Consider the following 19,991-nt stretch of genomic DNA (forward strand, 5'->3'; position numbering starts at 1 on the left):
GAATAAATATTTTTATATATTAATACTAATAAAGACATTTGTAAAGTGCCTAATGCAAAAGCCTATAAGCACTTAAAGAGAACAATAAAATATATAATGAGTGAAAGATACAATTACAAGTAAGCAGATTACAACAGAGACTTAAAACAGAGGAAAGAACTAGCCTGGCAAATATGCAAAGGAAGACAATTCCAAAGAAATGAAGCAGCGTAAGAAATGATCTTTTGCCATTAAAACGAAAGAAGCTCTTGTAGTTGAAAGCAATGACTGTTGAGATGATCGTAAAGTCCGAGTAGGGTAGTAATGATGAACAAGTTCAGATAAATAAGCAGGAGATTGACATGTTTGAGCTTTGGAAACTTAAAACAACAGCATTTTATAAACAGTAAGAAACTTAACTGGGAGCCAATGCAATTTCATTAGTACTGGTGTAATACGGTGAGAACGATGCAAGCAAAAATCAAGGCGAGCATTAGTGTTTTGTACATGCTGAATTTTAGCAAATATTGGACATCTCTGCGTACAAACATGGAGAGTTTGTTTTAAAATCCGCATTGAGTTCCGGCCACAGAAGCACAGAGAGTTCACCAAACTCCACAGCAGTGGGGGAAAACTACGGAAAGTTCCCTTCTACCTCAATTGATGTCACATTGCAGATAATAAAGGATGTGACAATCAGATAAGGTGCAGATATTTTTACATATTTATTTTTTAACTTCCCTTAAAGAAGCCCAAGAGAGGAACACATAGGAGGCTTCAGGGAGTTTGACAATTCTGCGAATATTCGGTCCCTGTGTGGGTCTCTACAGGAAGTGTGTGAAAAAATAGCATATATATTGAGCTGCAAGGAGAGTGGCCTACAGTTCATGGGCTAGAGAATCAACCCACAAAGTGCAAGATAAGAAACTCTGACACAAACATCAGACGATATACACTATGTCGTCTGTGACGTCACATGTATAAAAAAAAGAGCCACAGAGTCCGCCTTGCTGCAGGCATGATTTTTTCCCCAGCTCAATGGAAGAAAACATGAAACTTTCGTTTTTTGTTATAGAGACTATAATTCTCCTAAAGACGATAATTTCATAGAGCTGCTTAAGCAGAAAATTTTGCTTCACAGCTGTCTGCTAAGCAGAAATAAGCAGGCTACCAGACACAAATTGTACATAAGAGATAGTTGTTTAGCTGGTAACCTTATTCTGGTAAGCACAATTTTGTTGTGCTTAGCTACCTTTTTGTGCTCTATAAAAATGTCCATTGTGCCGTTGCAAACCTGACTTGATTGTGTGATTTTAATCAAATTTTATAATGAAAAAGGAGGCACATCTCAAAACTTGTACATACAAATTTTGCTAAATTATCTGCCACAACATAAGAGAGGCTGCATTATGCACACCAAAGTTTAAATTAAAAAAATGGTCTCACAACGAAACCGCACGCACAAATGAGACACTCAGCGTTCTCCGGGTTCTATTTCTATGTTTACCTCGCTCTTTTCTCTTCAAATCGTAGCGATGTCTGGATGTGGAACATTAGATCTCCTCCATTCAGGTATTCCATAACGAAGAAAAGATGACCCTGAAATTCATGAGCAAAAAAAAAAAAGCGTGTTTGACCATCTTCAAGTAAATTTAATCATAAATAGGAGTCCAAGTCTGCATTAAATTTAGTCCCTGTTTCTGAACAGCCCTACTGTAGATTTGTTTTTACATTACTCACAGAACTCGGGGAAGTTCTCCGTAAACGGTGCTTCCTACATATCGGTGTAAGGGTAAAAACAATTTATAAAATTAAGTATGATTTTTGTTCTGTGAAAAAGGTTGTGATCTTTAACATGATGTCATTGACCACCATCATTGATGAATCGTGCACACGTGCAGGGCTATCATTGGCTTGGAGCTAGTGCACTTTTCCCCATTGTTTATCATCAAAAATGGCGGTCGATGACGCTTTGTGCAACCTATCTATTCATATAAATTCCACCACTGTTTGTGGTTCTAACCTTGCTCTGGAAGGTGCAGAAGAGATGGGTAAGGAAGGGATGTTGCCAGGCAAGACCCAAGACGTGTCTCTCTACCATGGTGCATTCTACATCATCATCCTCAAGAACTACATCTTTCTTTAGGGCTTTGATGGCATAGTACTTCTCGGTACCTTTCTGGTTGGCCAGCATTACCTAAAGAACAATCAATAAAAAGTCAGAATGATTAGTACACTTAATCACGATCCTATAGCTAAAGTATTAGTCCCAGCCTATTTTCTATACCATCTGCACGGGTAATAGTTAAAAAAGCAGGACAGTTCTTTTCAGAACTCCCAAACCCCCGAACATCTACCTCCGCGGTAGTAGAACAAAGCAAGACAGTTCTCTAAGAGCAACCTCTACCTGGCAAGTAGATACACACATGGTGTTACCGCAAACCAAATATATATCAGAATGATTTATAGCACAGTTCTGTTAAAGGGTTTTGGTTATACAGACCTGATACTTCATGGTCATTGCCTTGGTGCCCTTGAAATGCTCTGGTAGAAATTAACAATTTCCTTTAAGGAGAAAATGCCTTGGTGCCCTAGCCCTTTCAAAAAAATGAAGCATACAGGGCTGCTGATACCTTTTGTAGGTCAAGTTTCTGGCCATGACATGAATCCCTACTCACCGAGAATGAAAATGTACATGTCTGTAACATAATTGACCTGCAGAAGTTTCAGCTTAAAGACAGTGGTGATATTGGTAATTGTCAAAGACTAGCCTTCACAGTTGGTGTACCTCAACATATGCATTAAATAAAAAAACCTGTGAAAATTTGAGCTCGATTGGTCATCGGAGTTGCCAGATAACTATGAAAAAAAAAACACCCTTGTCACACGAAGTTGTGTGCTTTCAGATGCTTGATTTCGAGACCTCAAATTCTAAACTTGAGGTCTCGAAATCAAATTTGTGGAAAATTACTTCTTTCTGGAGAACTACGTCACTTCAGAGTGAGCCGCTTCTCACAATGTTTTATACCATCAACCTCTCCCCATTACTCGTTACCAAGTGATGTTTTATGCCGATAATTATTTCGAGTAATTACCAATAGTGTCCACTGCCTTTAATTAGGCTTCAAGTTTTTTAAAGAGAAAAAAAAGAAAATCACAAAGCAATATTTTCAGGAGAGTCGCAAAAATCTGTTGTACACTGTAAAATAATTTTCCTCTCACCGAGACAAAAATTATTTTGTGAAACTGTTTTTTATCATTTCTCAAAAACTACAGCACCTCAGCAAATAATACTTTGAGGGAAGCTTTCTACCATCATTATCTTAACAACTTGTAAATTTAATGTAAATCTGTGGACGTTTGTGTTTTGTGTCCAACAAAAAACTTCCAAACCCTTTCAACTTAATTGATACATATTTACAGATGGGTATCCAATCCAAAGAAAGCAAACTTTGACAAACTTAAATTCATACAATGTCCATACAGAATCCATGTATGATATTGAGACCTTTTTCTAATCGTATTTTTTTATTTCTTGCTTTTGGGCAATTCCACAGTTACTCATGTTACAATGACCACTGGCTGTCATTACTCTGGACGCTCGTGACTTGAAAAATTGATATGTTATAAGTTATTCCGCAAGCGTGAGTAGAATATGGAAAAACAAAGTATAGCGCTTTGTGTTCCATATAGAGGCAGACTTGCTTTTATTTATCTACATTTCACAAGCCAAGTGGGGTAACACATTTATTGTTCAAGAAACTTGTAAAAAAAACACACAAACACCCCCCAGAATGACCAAACAGTATTAGTCTGTTTCAATTTTTCTATATGGTTTTCTCTCAATGTTTTCTGTGGGCGCATGTGCATGGTTGTGCATGGGGGAGCACTTGTATCCTTGGCTAGGATCCATAAGTGTCTTCTGGCGTGTTGTGACGTTTCGTGGGCGATAAAAGCATTGTAAATGAATTTTCTATAAATACACCGTACTCAAGTTCTGGGGTGGATTTCACAAAGAGTTAGGACTAGTCTTATCTCGAGTTAGGACCAGTTACTCGTCCTAACTTAGGACTATCCATGCAATTTGTATATCTCATAGGACTAGTCCTAAGTTAGGACTAGTCCTAACTCTTTGTGAAATCGACCCCAGGCGTTTCTAATCAGCAGAGTATGGGTTTGAGTCCCGGTCAAGACACTTGTAAGTGCTTAAAGGCACTGTACACGTTTGGTAAATGTCAAAGACCAGTGTTCTCACTTGGTGTATCCCATCATAAGTATAAAATAACAAGCCTGTGAAAATTTGGGCTCAATCGGTCATCGAAGTTGCGAGAAAATGATAAAAGAAAAAACACCCTTGTTGGACAAATTTGTGTGCTTTCAGATCTTTTATTATTATAGTGAGAAAATACATCTTTCTCAAAAACTACGTTACTTCAGAGGGAGTCGTTTCCCACAATGTTTTATACTATCAACAGCTCTCCAATGCTCGTTACCAAGTCAGTTTTTAAGTTAATATTTGTTTTGAGTAATTACCAAACATGTACCTTCCCTTTAAAAGCACTATTGCTGCATCCTTCGGATGGGGCACAAGGCAATAGGTCCCATGTGTTGTGTAATGCACATAAAAGAACCTAGTGCACTTATTGTAAAGTGAATGAATTTGCCCCAGTGTACCTGGTTTAATTGGCTGCATATCCCGCCACAGTACCTTGTAAAAAATAGAGCACTGTTGCATTCCAGATCCATTGAGGATTATAACGTTTTTAATCTTTTTATCCTAATGGGATGCAGACATGCTAAACAAAAATTCAGTATGTCACGAGCATGCATGTGATAACGAATAAATCTTCAACAAACTTGATACGCAGCTATGAATAGTGCAATACGCAGAGTTAGCACAGCGCATTATAGAAAATGGTTTGATATGAACCATGCGATATAGGTTTATATCATATTCTTGTTGCAACAGATGGACCAATCACAATTGAGGATTCAAGTTTGCTAGAAGATAGTTAGTGTCACCATTATTTGTTTTAATCCCAAATTAAAGCAGTGCAAAAATACAAAAACATTCTTTATATTTGATTTAAGTTGCCAGACCTCAAATTTTGTATTCAACTTTGACCTCTATATAACTGGATATTATGCAAATATGTAAACAAAAATTTTTACCTTTCCGAAACTTCCCTTGCCAAGCACCTTTATTAAGTTGAAGTCTTCAATCTTGTAGAGCTTAGGGGGGGCTGGTGGTGCGGCTTTGTCAGGGGGTGCGACAGCCTGCCAAAGTGGCTCATAAATTGCTCTAGATCAAAGGTCAAAATGAAACAAATTAAAAACGACAGCTATGGTTGAAACAAACAAATTACACATAATGAAAATGAAACCTTGTTTTTGATGGTTAAAATGTCTTCCTTGCTAGGTCCGGAAACGCAGGAAATAAGCTCACATTACTGTAACAGAAACATTAACCATTGATAAATTGGATAAACAAACTTTGTTTGCTCATTACAGGATCAAATAACACATAATGATAATGAAATCTTGTTTTCTTTGTTAAAACGCCTCTCTTGCTAGTTGAGGAAATGCAGGAAATAAGCTCACATTAATGCAACAGAAACATTAACCATTGATAAATTGATAAACTTTGTTTGCTTATTGGAAGTATCTTATTCAAACTATTATCATGAGATTACTGATTCTACAAACATTCCAATTAAAGGCAGTGGACACTATTGGTAATTACTTAAAATAACTATTAGCATAACATCTTACTTGGTAACGAGTAATGGGGAGAGGTTGATAGTATAAAACGATGTGAGAAGTTTTCAAGATTTTCGAGAAAGAAGTAATTTTCGAGACCTCAGAATTAGATTTTGAGGTCACGAAATCAAGCATCTGAAAGCACACAACTTCGTGTGACAAGGTTGTTGTTTTTCTCTTTATTATCTCAACGACCAATCAAGCTCAAACATTCACAGGTTTATTTTACGCATATGTTGAGATACACCAAGTGAGAAGACTGGTCTTTGACAATTACCAATAGTGTCCACTGCCTTTAATAGCGAAGTAGATACCACAAAGATACATATGACCAGGTAAAGGAAATAACACCGTATTATTCATTCATAGAGGAACAAAAACGAAAACAAAATCATACAAAGATTTCTGATTACACATCAATTAACAATCATGCAACTGAAATTCAATTGTGAATACAAAAAAAATAACAACAAAACAATACAAGTTCTTAGACAAAAACTACACCTTGCGTCACACCATATTGCGCCTTAACGAGACAACTAACTACAGGTGGTTGCATTCATTAAACATCTTGCTATACAATAAGGGAGCTGTAGATGCATGACGAGTGGCTAGCACCAGACACTTCAGCAATTATTAGTACATCCGATATCCTCTATTCACACCAATTATATGAATTGATGAATACCTGAATGTTTTTTTTTTTTTTTTTCAATAAACGGTTCGGGAGAAGATTGCGAGAGGATGATGGGAGAAGATTGCGAGAGGATGATGAGAGAGGAGAGGATGGTGAAGAAAAAAAGATTAAAGCAAAACAGACGGTCGGATTAAAAGAGACAGACCGATACTGGAACAAAAATTTGAAATTTGCTGAAGTTTGTGAACAAGGAACATGAAAAGATCTTTCAATAACTCTCTCTGAGAAATGCATTTTGTCCCTCTGTTTTGTCGGGGCATCATGGTTTTTGTTTAGTTCTCAAGAGACCTTTTTACTTAATATTCAGTTATTCCTTTTAAAGTGGAGGGCAAAACACTTGTTTTCTTTACTTTTAAAAATGCTTTCTAAAAAAAATTATATTGTTACTCACCATCCTGAAAACAACATTAATTTTTGGTTTTAGAAAATTGTGTTAAAACCTATTTTATTGTATTGAATTGTCTGGTGTATTTGTCTTTGTAGAAATTAAAAAAACTGCCCCCATTATCTCTAAAAGTACCGAAATTTTCAATGTACTTTTCTCATGTTATTTTAAAGATACATTTCTGGATAATTGGATAATTTAAATGCATGTAATCATCTCCTAAAAAACAATGCCGCACAACCATTTAAAGAAGAAGAAGAAGAAAAACGCGTCCCACAACAAACAAAAATCACTCAAAGACATTGCACCACGTCTTGGAAACTGGAGACGTCTTATTTATCAAAACACTGCCGGCTGCCTGGGTGTTCCCTTTCATTTTTGCATACATTGACAACCAGTCTTCAGGTACACAATATGGATTGAATTCAAGAACCAAGTGCAAGAATTACACTCTGGAGCTTTAGCCGAGGCTGGAAGGGTGGGTGCAGACAATTGAGAAGGATATCTTTGCCGATAATTTTCACACGAGTGAAGTAATTTCTGTCTTAACGAATCAGTTTCCCACTGAGAAGGGAAAATCAGTTTTTTTGCGGAGATCGAAGCGTGATCGAGAGAAGCCTAGAAGTGAGTAATTATAGAAAGAAATCCTCTAGATTTCTGGTGACGAATTAAATGACCTCGGAGAGGAGAAAATGATCATGGATCAATATGACTGCAATCCCTTAATACACTTTTCAATTGGCAGGGAACTATTTTACTCGGCTAAATGGCAAGTGTAACTAAAGTTACTCTGAATTTAACTTTCATTTGAAAATCCCGCATTTAAACTGGGAAAAGCATTTTTATATGTGGCATTGAAAAACTGTCATCTATTATTTATGACATTTATTTACTGCTGCAATGTTCAAAAACTCAATATTGGACAGGAGTCTCACTCTGTGGACTATGGATAGTTATTGGACTCTTCGCAAAAGTGATTCCAAAACAGTTGCTCCCAAACAAGGATGGTGCCTTCGTGGAGAGGTCCGCTTTGTTTAGAAGTTTTTAAAAGTGTTTTCAGAGTTTGGGATGGACGATTGCCCATGGTTATTTAGTGTTTTAATGTTTATTGTAAAGGGACAATTCAAATGCAAGGGTTTGTGTGATTCATTACAAAAAACCCACTGAATACATTTCATTTGTGCAGAACTGTCACGAAATATAATAACTGTTTCAATCAGCTTAACCCCAGATGATATTCGGCCAATCTTAATTATGCATCCAATATTTGTATAGATCTCCATCATTTTGAAAATTGAAACTGATAAGACAATTCAAAAGAAATCTTAAAAAGTTCTTCCATAACGACCCCCCCCCTGTGTGTCTGTCCATTTTTATCAAGTCTGCTACAGTGATGCATTGGCTCATAATTATTCCGAAACTTGAGTACCTTACGTGACAATGCATATCGGAGTGAGCTCAGACTCATAAAAGTACATAAAGTGTAGAGGACATGGATGAACTCTTAAGAGACGGTACAGGGGAATACTTGACATGCATCATCGTTGAGGAAGAGTTCAGTTGCCCAAGTTCTCTGATATATTGTAAGAAACAGGTCATAACACTACGCAATAAAAAAATAAAAAACTTGTTTTGTGTTGAATTTTCAGGCATGACCTGGAATATCTTTACAGGGGCTCAAGTTGTCATGGGGTTTCATAGATGATTTCAGACTATTTAATAATAATATTTTTGAGGGATACAAAAATGGCAGAAATCAGATTAAAATTTGAAGATTCTATATATGACACAGATGCAATAATTTTCTTAGTCAATCAAGAAAAAAGATTGGAGTGTCTTTAATCTTCACCAACATTTGCTGAAATAACATCTTTCTTTTTTTTTTCCGTCGATTTATACCTATCAAAGTTTTTCCCTAAAAAAATTTAAATTTTTGTAATTTTTTGTAACCTCCGCAGAGTCTGAGATGTGAATTTGATTTAAATTCATAAGTAAGATATTTATTTAACTTTGTACAAATCTATAAAGGAGCAAAGCTGCAAAGTGGTTTGTAAAAAAAAAAACAGCACAAAAAAACGCTTCAAGCAAAAAACAAACAAGCCCCAGACCAGGAAACTGTCATGGCCACAAAAATTACCAAAAATATTGCTAAAGCATTTGGCATAAAATGCAGAAATCGGAAAGTAAAATAAAAATTGTCATGATGCATTCCAAAAACTTAGTGTCAACTCTTGTTTCAGGTATTTGTTTATGAGGTCCAGAAATCAGTCATACTTCCTTTTATTTGCCTGAATTTGTAGTTTTCAACAAAACAGTGTGATGACTCCGCAAAAATAAATCACTTCTCTGTGCAGGTATTACTAATATATTTACTATTTCCTGGCACTTACAATGGACTTTCAACAATTGCATGCTTATATTTTTTCTGACAGGGAAGAAAAATGACAGGCAAAACTAAGAGGAGGAAGGTAACACGCTATTTACAATGGTTCAAATCAGGGTGATTGATCTGTAAATGTTTTGGGTCATAAGTATTGGCTTCACTTCAGTAAGTTTTATGGAACATTTAAATGTATAGCAAAGTTCAGGTCTGAAACTAGGATACAAATTATGGGGTATGTTGCAATGATGGTGTTTCCACCTTTTTGTATAACCAATGGAGTTAAAGGAACACGTTGCCTTGGATCGGACGAGTTGGTCTACTGAAAAAGCGTTTGTAACCGTTTTTTATAAAATGCATATGGTTGGAAAGATGTTTTAAAAGTAGAATACAATGATCCACACAAATTTGCCTCAAAATTGCGCGGTTTTCCTTTTACTGTGCGAACTAACACGGTCGGCGAGGTAAAAGGAAAACCGTGTAATTTGGAGGCATGTTTGTGTGGATCATTATATTCTACTTTTATAACATCTTTCTACCAATATGCATTTTATAACAAACGGTTACAAATGGTTTTCAAAGACCAACTCGAACGATCCAAGGCAACGTGTTCCTTTAAAGATTACAAGGAGCTTTTAGGAACAGTGTAAATATCGCTAGAGAAGTAGACCAAAGAGCAGGATACCTTTACTTGTGACAACAAAATAACAGCTGATTTTTCTTCACCAGACCAAAATAATGAATTTAAATAAAAATCTGAAATATCTTAACCATGTCAGGAGTAGGAGGTGATACTATGCATTGTGCAATGCTAGTTTAATGGCTGACAATCATTTCTTAATCTCCTCTGTTTTTGACGAGTGACGTGATGATTCTTAACTATTAATTGGGTTTAAACAAAATTTTTACTAGGGTGGGCCTCACACCAACGACCTCCGGATTAACGAGCCAGCACTCTACCAACTGAGCTATCTAGCACTATGTTGGCGGTTTCCCCTATTTTTGTTCAATATCCCTTATTGTCCCTGGGTACACCGCATTTAACGATCGTATTGCTTCTGACTGGCACCCCAGAACAAAAGTATTGACAAAATAGGGAAACCTTCAACATAGGGCTAGAAAGCTCAGTTGCTAGAGCGTTGGCTCATTAATCCCGAGGTCTTTGGTTCGAGTCCTACTCTAGTATATTGTTCTTTGTTCAACCCTAAATCATTTAAAATTTACCAAGTCAGTTTCCCTTTTGGTTGGTAACAAATGATTCTGAAACAAATCAGTGTCTGGTTCAACATTTTCATTCTCAATTAGGAGTGAGGAAGTACATGTACAACGGAGTATGTGATGCAAAACATTTAGACTAAACCAAACAAAAAGCGTTTTACTTTCAGAACCATTATTTTTTCATTTTTTTTTTTTTTTTTTTCATTCTTTCACGTCTGTGATAACACAACAAGTTCAACATATCTTGTCATGAAAATCCTTCAGAAAACCAGATGTCTGTTATTCGAGCACAAAGTAACCATGGAAATGCCCATGACATTCTGAGAAAGGATTCATACCCGATCGTCTGCCCTTGTTATTAAATCCATGCCTATATCTTTATAAGGTGGAATTTGGAAATACTTTTAGATTGGAGCAGTATACCACCAAGCATGAATAAAGAGTATCAGACAGGGTGTTTGCTTACGTCACACGGCCACACGGCAGTTAACGGTTGTATGGCTTCTGACTGGCACCCCGGAACAAAGATATTGGACAAAATATGGACACTGCCAACATAGGGCTAGATAGCTCAGTTGGTAGAGCGCCGGCACATTAATCCGGAGGTCGTTGGTTCGAATCCCACTCTAGTCAATTCTTTGTTCAACCCCCAAAACCTTCTTAATCATCTAACATTCTCAGTCCGTCATCTGTACCACAATACACCTTAATCACGGTGTGGCCATCTTGATTTTACTCCATTCCAACTCATTGTAACCAAACTGAGGCTGGACGAAATAATAGTCTGGTGCCATGTTTGCGCAATGAATGTTAGCATTAATTACTGTTAGTGTTATGGAAACAGGGAACATGACCAAGATGGTAAACGGCGTGATAAAGGTCTATTTACACCAAATTGCAATCATCACAACGGTAGATAAGAATCCTTCACAAATCTACCAACTGAAGGACTACGTACAGCAATCCATACAACAACATGCATACATATACTGATACACTTGTACATAGAGGTTGCAATATATGGCGTCAATCGGCCATCTTGAAACACACAGTCATGCCCTTTGCGAGAGAACAGCGCGCACCAGGCACACACAACTCATTGCATGATTGGTTTAATAGTGAACATTGCGGCTGCGTTACTTTTTGTCGCCTGCAAGCCAAATTGCAGTTTGCCCGTAAAGATGGTGTCTATTGGCAAGTATCTATTGAAAAATGTGAACATTAAATTGGATTTGCTATAGGCTAACTAAGCCTAGCAGAATTCTTTGATGGAGCTGTCAAAGGCTCACAGTGCATCTTACCTGCAAGAAACTACTAATTTTACCCATGAACATTCCATTATGCTGGGGCCTGGATGTCAAATATTATTCTTTAATCTGTGATTTCTGTGATTGCATTCAGCTATCAACATTCAAATTCATCGAACTTTAAACAAACTTTGTCACTCAAGACACTTTTAGGCAGACACTGATAATACACACCGCAGTTTGCACCAATTACAAATGTGTAGTGGGAATTTGCATGGCGTCTTTTTCAGATTCAAATATTTTAGTGCCAAACTACCTTTTTCTCAAAAACTACATTACTAATTAATAGAAAGAACAGTTTTCTGCCCACGAAACATGGCTCGATATCCAGGGTATCATTGTCCATTTTACATTTGAAAGTGAAAGTCTTTTCGGGCTTCAAGCAAACCCGTTTTAATGCATAGTATACATTCTGCGCAATTGCTCTATACAATGACATGAAACTGACAACTTGCAAAGTCACTGACTGGTACAAGATTGACTTGTTTTCCAGCACTTACGCTTTCTTTCCTATAAGTATACTAAGAGAAGCGAACAAATCATAGGGTGGTTATTCAAATCTTGGGGTAATTAATGATGATTAAAATTATGGGATAATAGTTATTTGAATCATGAGGTAAAGTAGATTTCAATTATTGGATAACAATAGGTCAAATCATGGAAAAATGATTCGAATCATGCGATAAAGATGGTTCAAATCTTGGGTTAATAACGATTCAAATCATGAAATAATGATTCGAATCATGCGATAAAGATGGATCAAATCTTGGGATAATAATGGTTCAGACCTTGGGATAATAATGATTCAAATAATGGAATGATGATTCAAATCATAGGATAATAATTAATAGTTATTCAAATCATGAGATATCAATGATGATTCAACTCATGGGATAATTATCATTAAAATCATGGGATAATATTGATTCAAATCATGGGATAATATTGATTCAAATCATTTGATAATATTGATTCAAATCATGGGATAATATTGATTCAAATCATGGGATAATAATGATTCAAATCATGGGATAATATTGATTCAAATCATGGGATAATGATTCAAATCATTTGATAATATTGATTCAAATCATGGGATAATATTGATTCAAATCATTTGATAATATTGATTCAAATCATGGGATAATATTGATTCAAATCATGGGATAATAATGATTCAAATCATTTGATAATATTGATTCAAATCATGGGATAATATTGATTCAAATCATTTGATAATATTGATTCAAATCATGGGATAATATTGATTCAAATCATGGGATAATAATGATTCAAATCATTTGATAATATTGATTCAAATCATGGGATAATAATGATTCAGGAAACCAAAACCACCAATATGGTTGCACTGGTAAAATGATACATTTCAGACACGTCCAATGCGCATAGAAGGAAGGGTCCGTGGCAATGCGCACAGAGTACTTCCCAAAGCACTGGGCAAGCCATCTGTTGTCTTAACCTAGGGGGAATATCTAGGTGTTTATGAAAAGACCCCAGGTCTTGTGTACTTGGCAGACGCTAAGATCACATCTATAGAAATCCACCAGGACTGCCTCATAAATGCAAAGGCAGGTTTTCAATATGCACGTCAAATTGGTGGCCATTCCCTGCAGAGGATTATTGGTGGCCGTCTCCTTTGAGGGGAAGATCGAATAAAAAAAAAGTGTTCAATTCAATTCCTTTTTTTAATTTTTTCTCGCAAATTTTGGGAGGTGGGGATTGGGGATTGGGGAGTGATATTCATATTTACTGACGAGGGAGATTCCAGGGACATTTTAAAGGTAATGTTCAGCAAGTTCAAGTTGGAGACAGTAAATACAATCACCGATAACTCGGTCTCAATTGGATGGATATGCAGGGACATGATAGGCTTTAAAAAAAGAAAAACTGAACAGTGGCCCCAAAGCATAAAAAGCTTGAGAGAGCGTAGACTTGACTCAAGTCCCAATCCTGTGCCATCGCCACAGAAAATATGTTTTCCTGGCCCCAACCTGTTCAGCGCTGCAATAACTACATTTTGACGATGGGGGAGCACTTGTCTTGACTGCTGGCGCGTTACATGTGTTAAGGACCTCACACGAGAAAGGGACTTGAATTAAGTCTAGAGAGAGCGTGAAGCCTGCTTGTATACATTTCTCTTTGTTTTAAAAAACCCTGTTATGTAATTTAGGGCATTCTAAATGGTTTTATATTCATGTTTTGATGAATTATTTATTTATTTATTTATTTCATTTTGAGGGGGGGCATTTCAGGGTAAAAAAAAAAATCCGGAGAAATCACACCCCTAATATGATTTGACCAACAAATCAGTAAAGTTGGTTGAATCATGCCGTAGGAGGTCAGAGGTCGTGCTGTCCACCTGAGCATACTATCAATGACTGACGTCTTGGGCCAAGACTAGGTTTCTTGTGGCTCATGTCCTCTGTCAGACCTGATACTTCTCGGTGCCCTTAAAATGCTACAGTAGAAATTTACAATTTCCACATAGGGTGCCCTTTACCAAGGAGAAAATGCCTTGGTGCCCTTGCCCTTTTAAAAACAAAGCATACCCAGGCCTGCTCTGTTCTCTGGGTACTGTTCTTTTTTTCACACAGATATCAGACAACTGAAATGTTCATTGAATACTTACTCATCATCATCGTCTGAATCTTCAGCAGAGGTAGCACTCTTCAGCTCAGGAGGGGTCCTCTCCGTTTTGCGTTTCTTCTCCTGTGACAAACAAACAAACATACAAAAACAAAAACAAAAACACATGATAACATTAATGACGTCTTTTATAGCGCTGAGATATATCCACAAAAGTGCTCATGGAGCTTGCTTTGATAAAAAAAGTGGGCGCTAATAAATAAATAAGTAAAAGGTTCGGAGAGATTTGAGAAATCCAACAACCAATCATGTACAGTTATTCCATTAAAGGCAGTGGACACTATTGGTAATTACTCAAAAAATCATTAACATAAAACCTTACTTGGTGACAAGTAATTGGGAGAGGTTGATGGTATAAAACATTGTGAGAAACGGCTCCCTCTGAAGTGCCATAGTTTTCGAGAAAGAAGTATTTTTCCACGAATTTGATTTCGAGACCTCAGATTTAGAACTTGAGGTCTTGAAATCAACCATCTAAATGCACACAACTTTGTGTGACAAGGGTGTTTTTTTCTTTCACTATTACCTCGCAACTTCGATGATTGATTGAGCTCAAATTTTTACAGGTTAGTTATTTTATGCATATGTTGAGATACACCAAGTGTGAAGGCTAGTCTTTGACAATTACCAATAGTGTCCACTGCCTTTAATAGACTGTACAAGTGTATAGCACATATTCATGTGTTGGGCTCAATATAGTGTGCAATTGTAAAGAAATGTAAATGGGGGCCCAAGGTTCCAAACAGCATTTGAATACGTTCAAGCCTTGCAGTCTATTCCTCTATCTCAAAAATTACCAGAGAAACATGATTTAAAAAGACCATGATTAATTATAAATTTATTTCTAGACCTATTCTCTGTCGGTTTTTTTTGTTCAAGGTTTATAAAATCTTTTGTTTGAATCTTTTTTGAGAAATAGGCATTCTAATACAATATTTTCAAAGAAAGGAAGAAAAAAAACTTAATAAAAGACTATTGGAATAAATGTGTGCTTCAAATAACCAACAATGCTGGATTTATCAAAAAACCTGCACCTTAATATAACAATTTGGAATGAATGTTCACTTGATAAAAACCAACAAAATTGTGATTCCTTTACAGAACCCCCCAAATGAATTAAATTCAATGCCGGTTGACGTGACTGCCGTGCTTGCATTGATTGTTATGCAGTTGATCAAGCAAAGGAGAGAAATAGGTCCCGGTGGATTCCTTCAAAGATAAGATGCAAATGGTTCCCCCCCCCCTCCCCCCTCAAAAGCCAAACATGTAACCAAATATCAATAGAAAACCAAGCGACTGATTCAATCGCCCCCGGTAAATTCTTCAACCTCAACTTCAAAGGGATCCTAGAACCATTTTTCCTGTGAAATATTCCCCCCCCCCCACCCCCCCCCCCCCCCCCGAAATGTAGTCATATTCGCGAAAAATGTATCTGAAATGAAAATCTAACCGTTATTAAGGAAAATGTGTTCACATGGTGAAAATTGTGCACAGCTCTCACTATTGTCTTTTACATCAATGATTTTTGCATGAGTATAATTCATATTCGGAAAACGGTATCCGTAAAACCTTACAAAAAAATATATATATAAAACACAAAATTAAAAAAAACCGCCCCCGGTAATTTCGGCTGTTACAACCAAAATTAACGACAATGTGTTCACATGGTGAAAATTGTGCAAAGTCTTTCACTATTGTCTTTTACATCAATGATTTTTGCATGAGTATAAATTCATTCCCCAAAACCGTCCAGTGAAAATTGGGTTATCATGTTGATTAAGCACGATGGACAAATAATAATGTTGCTTTGATGAGTTTTTTTGTTTCGTATTTAAAGACACAGAGACCAGTCTTCTCACTTGGTGATCTCAACATATGCACAAAATAACAAACCTGTGAAAATTTGAACTCAATTGTCGTTGAAGTTGCGAGATAATATTGGAAAAAATACACCCTTGTCACACAAAGTTGTGTGCTCTCAGATGCCTGATTTCGGGACCTCAAAATCTAATTATGAGGTCTCAAAATCAAATTCGTGGAAATTTATTTCTTTCTAGAAAACTACGTTACTTCAGAGGCAGCCGTTTCTCACAAAGTTTTATACTATCAACAGCTCTCCATTGCTTGTTACCACGTAAGTTTTTATGCTAACAACTATTTTGAGTAATTACCAATAGTGTCCACTGCCTTTAAATGCTTGAGTGTTTCAGATGGAATTATGACTCTGGAGGATCGGACTGAACTTTATAATCAGTGAGCTTTCAGATTAAAACTTGCCATTTCGTTTTTCTCATCTGATTACAAATCCTTCATTCTACCTTTATTTGCAAGTATATTATATTACTATGTTTACAATGACTACCTTAGTGCATTAGAGTCTCTTAATTTACCAAGTCTAAGCAATCGACGCAGGTCACTGTGTTCAAAATTTGCCTCAGAGTTAATTGCTAAACAGACTATGTCGCACCTCCTCCCACCCCCCAAAAATCACAGGGTTCTTCGCAAAACTAATTTGATATATCAGCCTAAATGTAAGACTAGTAGACTCAGAGATAGTGCTGTCCCTTATTTAATAAATCTTTTTAATTCTCAGTAATTCTCACACTTTAATTATGGCAGTTATTGCAGTTCTTACCCTTTCAATATGGTCTTCAAGTAATATTTTTTTATTATCAAACTGGTTATGTCCTTTTTTTTTCTTTTATCAGGAAATTTCTAATGTCAAATTTTAATGTAATTTGTATAACTTTTTTATCAAATTTTGTATTGTTAACCCTTTTTATTGTAAATTGTTGCAATTCAGCATGTGGCTGCTTATGACATTTTTTAATAAACCATTCTATATATACTTACAAATAAAACTACATTTGTACCCAAGTATTGTAAATGTTTGAGATAATGCAGGAGCAGTACCCAACTCTTTGGAATATCTTAAAATGTGTCTCCATTATTTGTTCTGAATGTAATTTGATTATCAGTAGCTTGCTAATGTATTTCTGAATACATAGTGGAGATTTTTACAACTGAAAGTTGAAAGATGCTACATTTAATTTTTGGCACGAAAATGTGGGTGGTGGCATATGCACGAATTGTGTATGTTTTTCGTCTTGAAACATCAAAGTATGTCATAAAAAATTCAAAGAAATAATTCTTTAAAAAAAGAAAATTCTCCAAAAATCGAGCCCTGAAGGGATATATGTGTGTTATCTGTGTACATTAAATCACTTCCAGTTTTGAAAAATGGTCCAATATGTTCCCCTTTTCTCAATTAATATTAAAATATTTGTCATTGCACTCATCTAACCATAAAAAAACCCAGCATAACCCATTGTATGCATTTCTTATTTCATAAAAGCCCTTAAAGTCAGTGGACACTATTGGTAATTACTCAAAATAATTATCAGCAAAAACACTCAATTGGTAACAAGTAATGGAGAGAGGTTGACAGTATCAAACACTCTGAGAAACAGCTCCCTCTGAAGTGACGTAGTTTTTGAGAAAGAAGTAATTTTCCCTAAATTTGATTTTGAGACCTCAAGTTTAGAATTTGAGGTCTCAAAATCAAGCATCTGAAACCACACAACTTCGACAAGGGTGTTTTTTTTTTCGTTCGTAGTTATCTCGCAACTCCGACAACCAATCAAGCTCAAATTTTCACAGGTTTGTTATTTTATGCATATGTTGAGATAGACCAAGTGAGAAGACAGATCCTAGACAACTACCAATAGTGTCCAATGTCTTTAAAGCCATGTCTTTTATTATTTTAATTAAAAAAATACTCTCAAAAGAGAGAAAAACATTTACTTGCACAAACAATTTCACAAATGGATGATCAGAGCAGAGCATGTAATCAAATGAGCATTATAATTTTAAAGTTCATTCCTGGTCAAAGCTTGACGTAAAGTAAACATACTTTTCAAAACAACTCATTTGAAAGTAATTTGATTGAAATGTGAGTTGAACAGAATGCATTGATTAAAAAACCCCTCCACCGCCCCCCCCCCTCCCCCCCCCCACAACTCTCACCCCCATAAATAACTAAAAAGCAATTAATAAAACCAAAGAGAATGATAACAGGTGAGTTTATGTCCCTTAGGGGCAAGGCAGTAGTTTATAGGATTTGAGGCATTGCAGGGTGAGGTATCAATATATTTTTGGTTTGCGGTAACACCATGTGTGTACCTACTGGCCAGGTAGATTTCATTCTTTCAAGAACTGTCTTATTCTACTACTGCAGAGTAGATTGTTCGGGTGTTTGGGAGACTTCTCAGTTCTGAAAAGAACTGTCCTGCTTATTAACTATTACCTGGGCGGATGGTATAGAAAATAGACTGGACTACTACTTTAGCTTATAGGATTGTAATAAACTGTACTACCGCGGAGTCAGTTCTGAATTGGTGTCAACGTTTCGACTAGCTTGCTCTAGTCATCGTCAGGCAGTAGTTTGTCTGATATTTTGTTATTAACTCTTCTATGATTCAACACCTACAAATGAACGATACAGTATAAGCTTGCATAGTGTTTATTAGATTTTTGTATTGTTTTTCTAAATGTTAACTCTTGCCTTTCGTGATGTTTTTTTGGGGTGTGTTTGAGTAGTTTTCCTAACCCACTATTCCCCGAGGCAGCCCTGGTTCCCCATGCCAATTGAGTAGCTTTAGTTATTAAAAAGGCATCTGCTTCACTTTTTTTTTTCCTACCATGCTGGTTCCATTTTCATCTGTTATGTTACTAAGTTTAAATAATACAGTTTGTGGCCAATTAATTACCGGTGATCATCGACATATCTGTATCATTACCCTGAGTAAGAATGAAATAAATGTTGTTGTTTAGTGGCTGATGGGGGGGGGGGAGGGGGGTAGGGGGAACAGAATTTCAATTATGAGTGTGAATGCGTAACCTTGTTCGGCGAGTGTGAGAAAAAAACCACTACTTTAAAATTGAAGTGGAGCTCAACAAATTTAGGAAACCAGAATTGTTATTCAAAGCAGGAAATGAAGTCCCTATGTGGCATTCCCTTCCTTTGATCATTCCGCAAATCGATTCCTGCAATCAGGTTACTGCATTTGAGCCGTCAGAGTGAAGAACCTACGTGCTTGAAATTGAACATCATGGACAGTCAGACTTGATAATAAAAAATTGTGTTTTAATTTCTCTTTTGAGACCATAATGTGTGAAGTTTCGTTCGGAGGAACGCAAAGAGCTCTCCTCAATAATTCAAGGACATAAGTTTAAAGCTCTCCCTGTATTTCTTATAATGAAGGTTTACTTAATAAGGTTACTTTTTCTCCCGATTAACACCAGCGCTGTGATGTCTACATGTGATTGACCTACATTGGTACCACCTTCTTATGCGTCATAGACTGTATCCGAATTGGCTACAGCTATGGCTACAACTGTTGCTAATGGCATTGCCATACTTCAATGCATAACGACGCGGCAATACAGTCGTAGCCGCAGCCACTTATTCAAACACGGCCTGAATATTTTTTAAATTTTGTAATGACTGTCTGTTCTTCAACCATTTTTATGTATATTGATGTATTGAAACCTCTTTATCCTTAACATTTAGCTGGTCCAGATTTTGCCTGCCTTTTG

General features: G+C 36.3%; 1 protein-coding gene and 1 non-coding gene across 5 annotated transcripts in view; one reads left to right on the plus strand and one right to left on the minus strand.

Moving 5' to 3' along the window:
• Positions 1-19,991, minus strand: part of LOC139949549 (protein kinase C delta type-like) — a 107,418-nt gene that overhangs the window by 11,865 nt on the left and 75,562 nt on the right. For all 4 annotated transcript variants that reach the window (XM_071947932.1, XM_071947950.1, XM_071947940.1 and 1 more), the window contains exons 10-13: positions 14,377-14,456; positions 5,152-5,281; positions 2,003-2,176; positions 1,487-1,578 (exon numbers count right to left, since the gene is read on the minus strand). In XM_071947932.1, the coding sequence (XP_071804033.1) occupies positions 1,487-1,578; positions 2,003-2,176; positions 5,152-5,281; positions 14,377-14,456 (476 nt within the window). The remainder of the gene's footprint in view (positions 1-1,486; positions 1,579-2,002; positions 2,177-5,151; positions 5,282-14,376; positions 14,457-19,991) is intronic.
• Positions 10,980-11,052, plus strand: Trnan-auu (transfer RNA asparagine (anticodon AUU)). Its single transcript has one exon. It is a non-coding gene; the product is annotated as a tRNA-Asn (tRNA).

Source organism: Asterias amurensis, chromosome 2 (assembly GCF_032118995.1).
Source record: "Asterias amurensis chromosome 2, ASM3211899v1".
Taxonomy (NCBI): domain Eukaryota; kingdom Metazoa; phylum Echinodermata; class Asteroidea; order Forcipulatida; family Asteriidae; genus Asterias; species Asterias amurensis.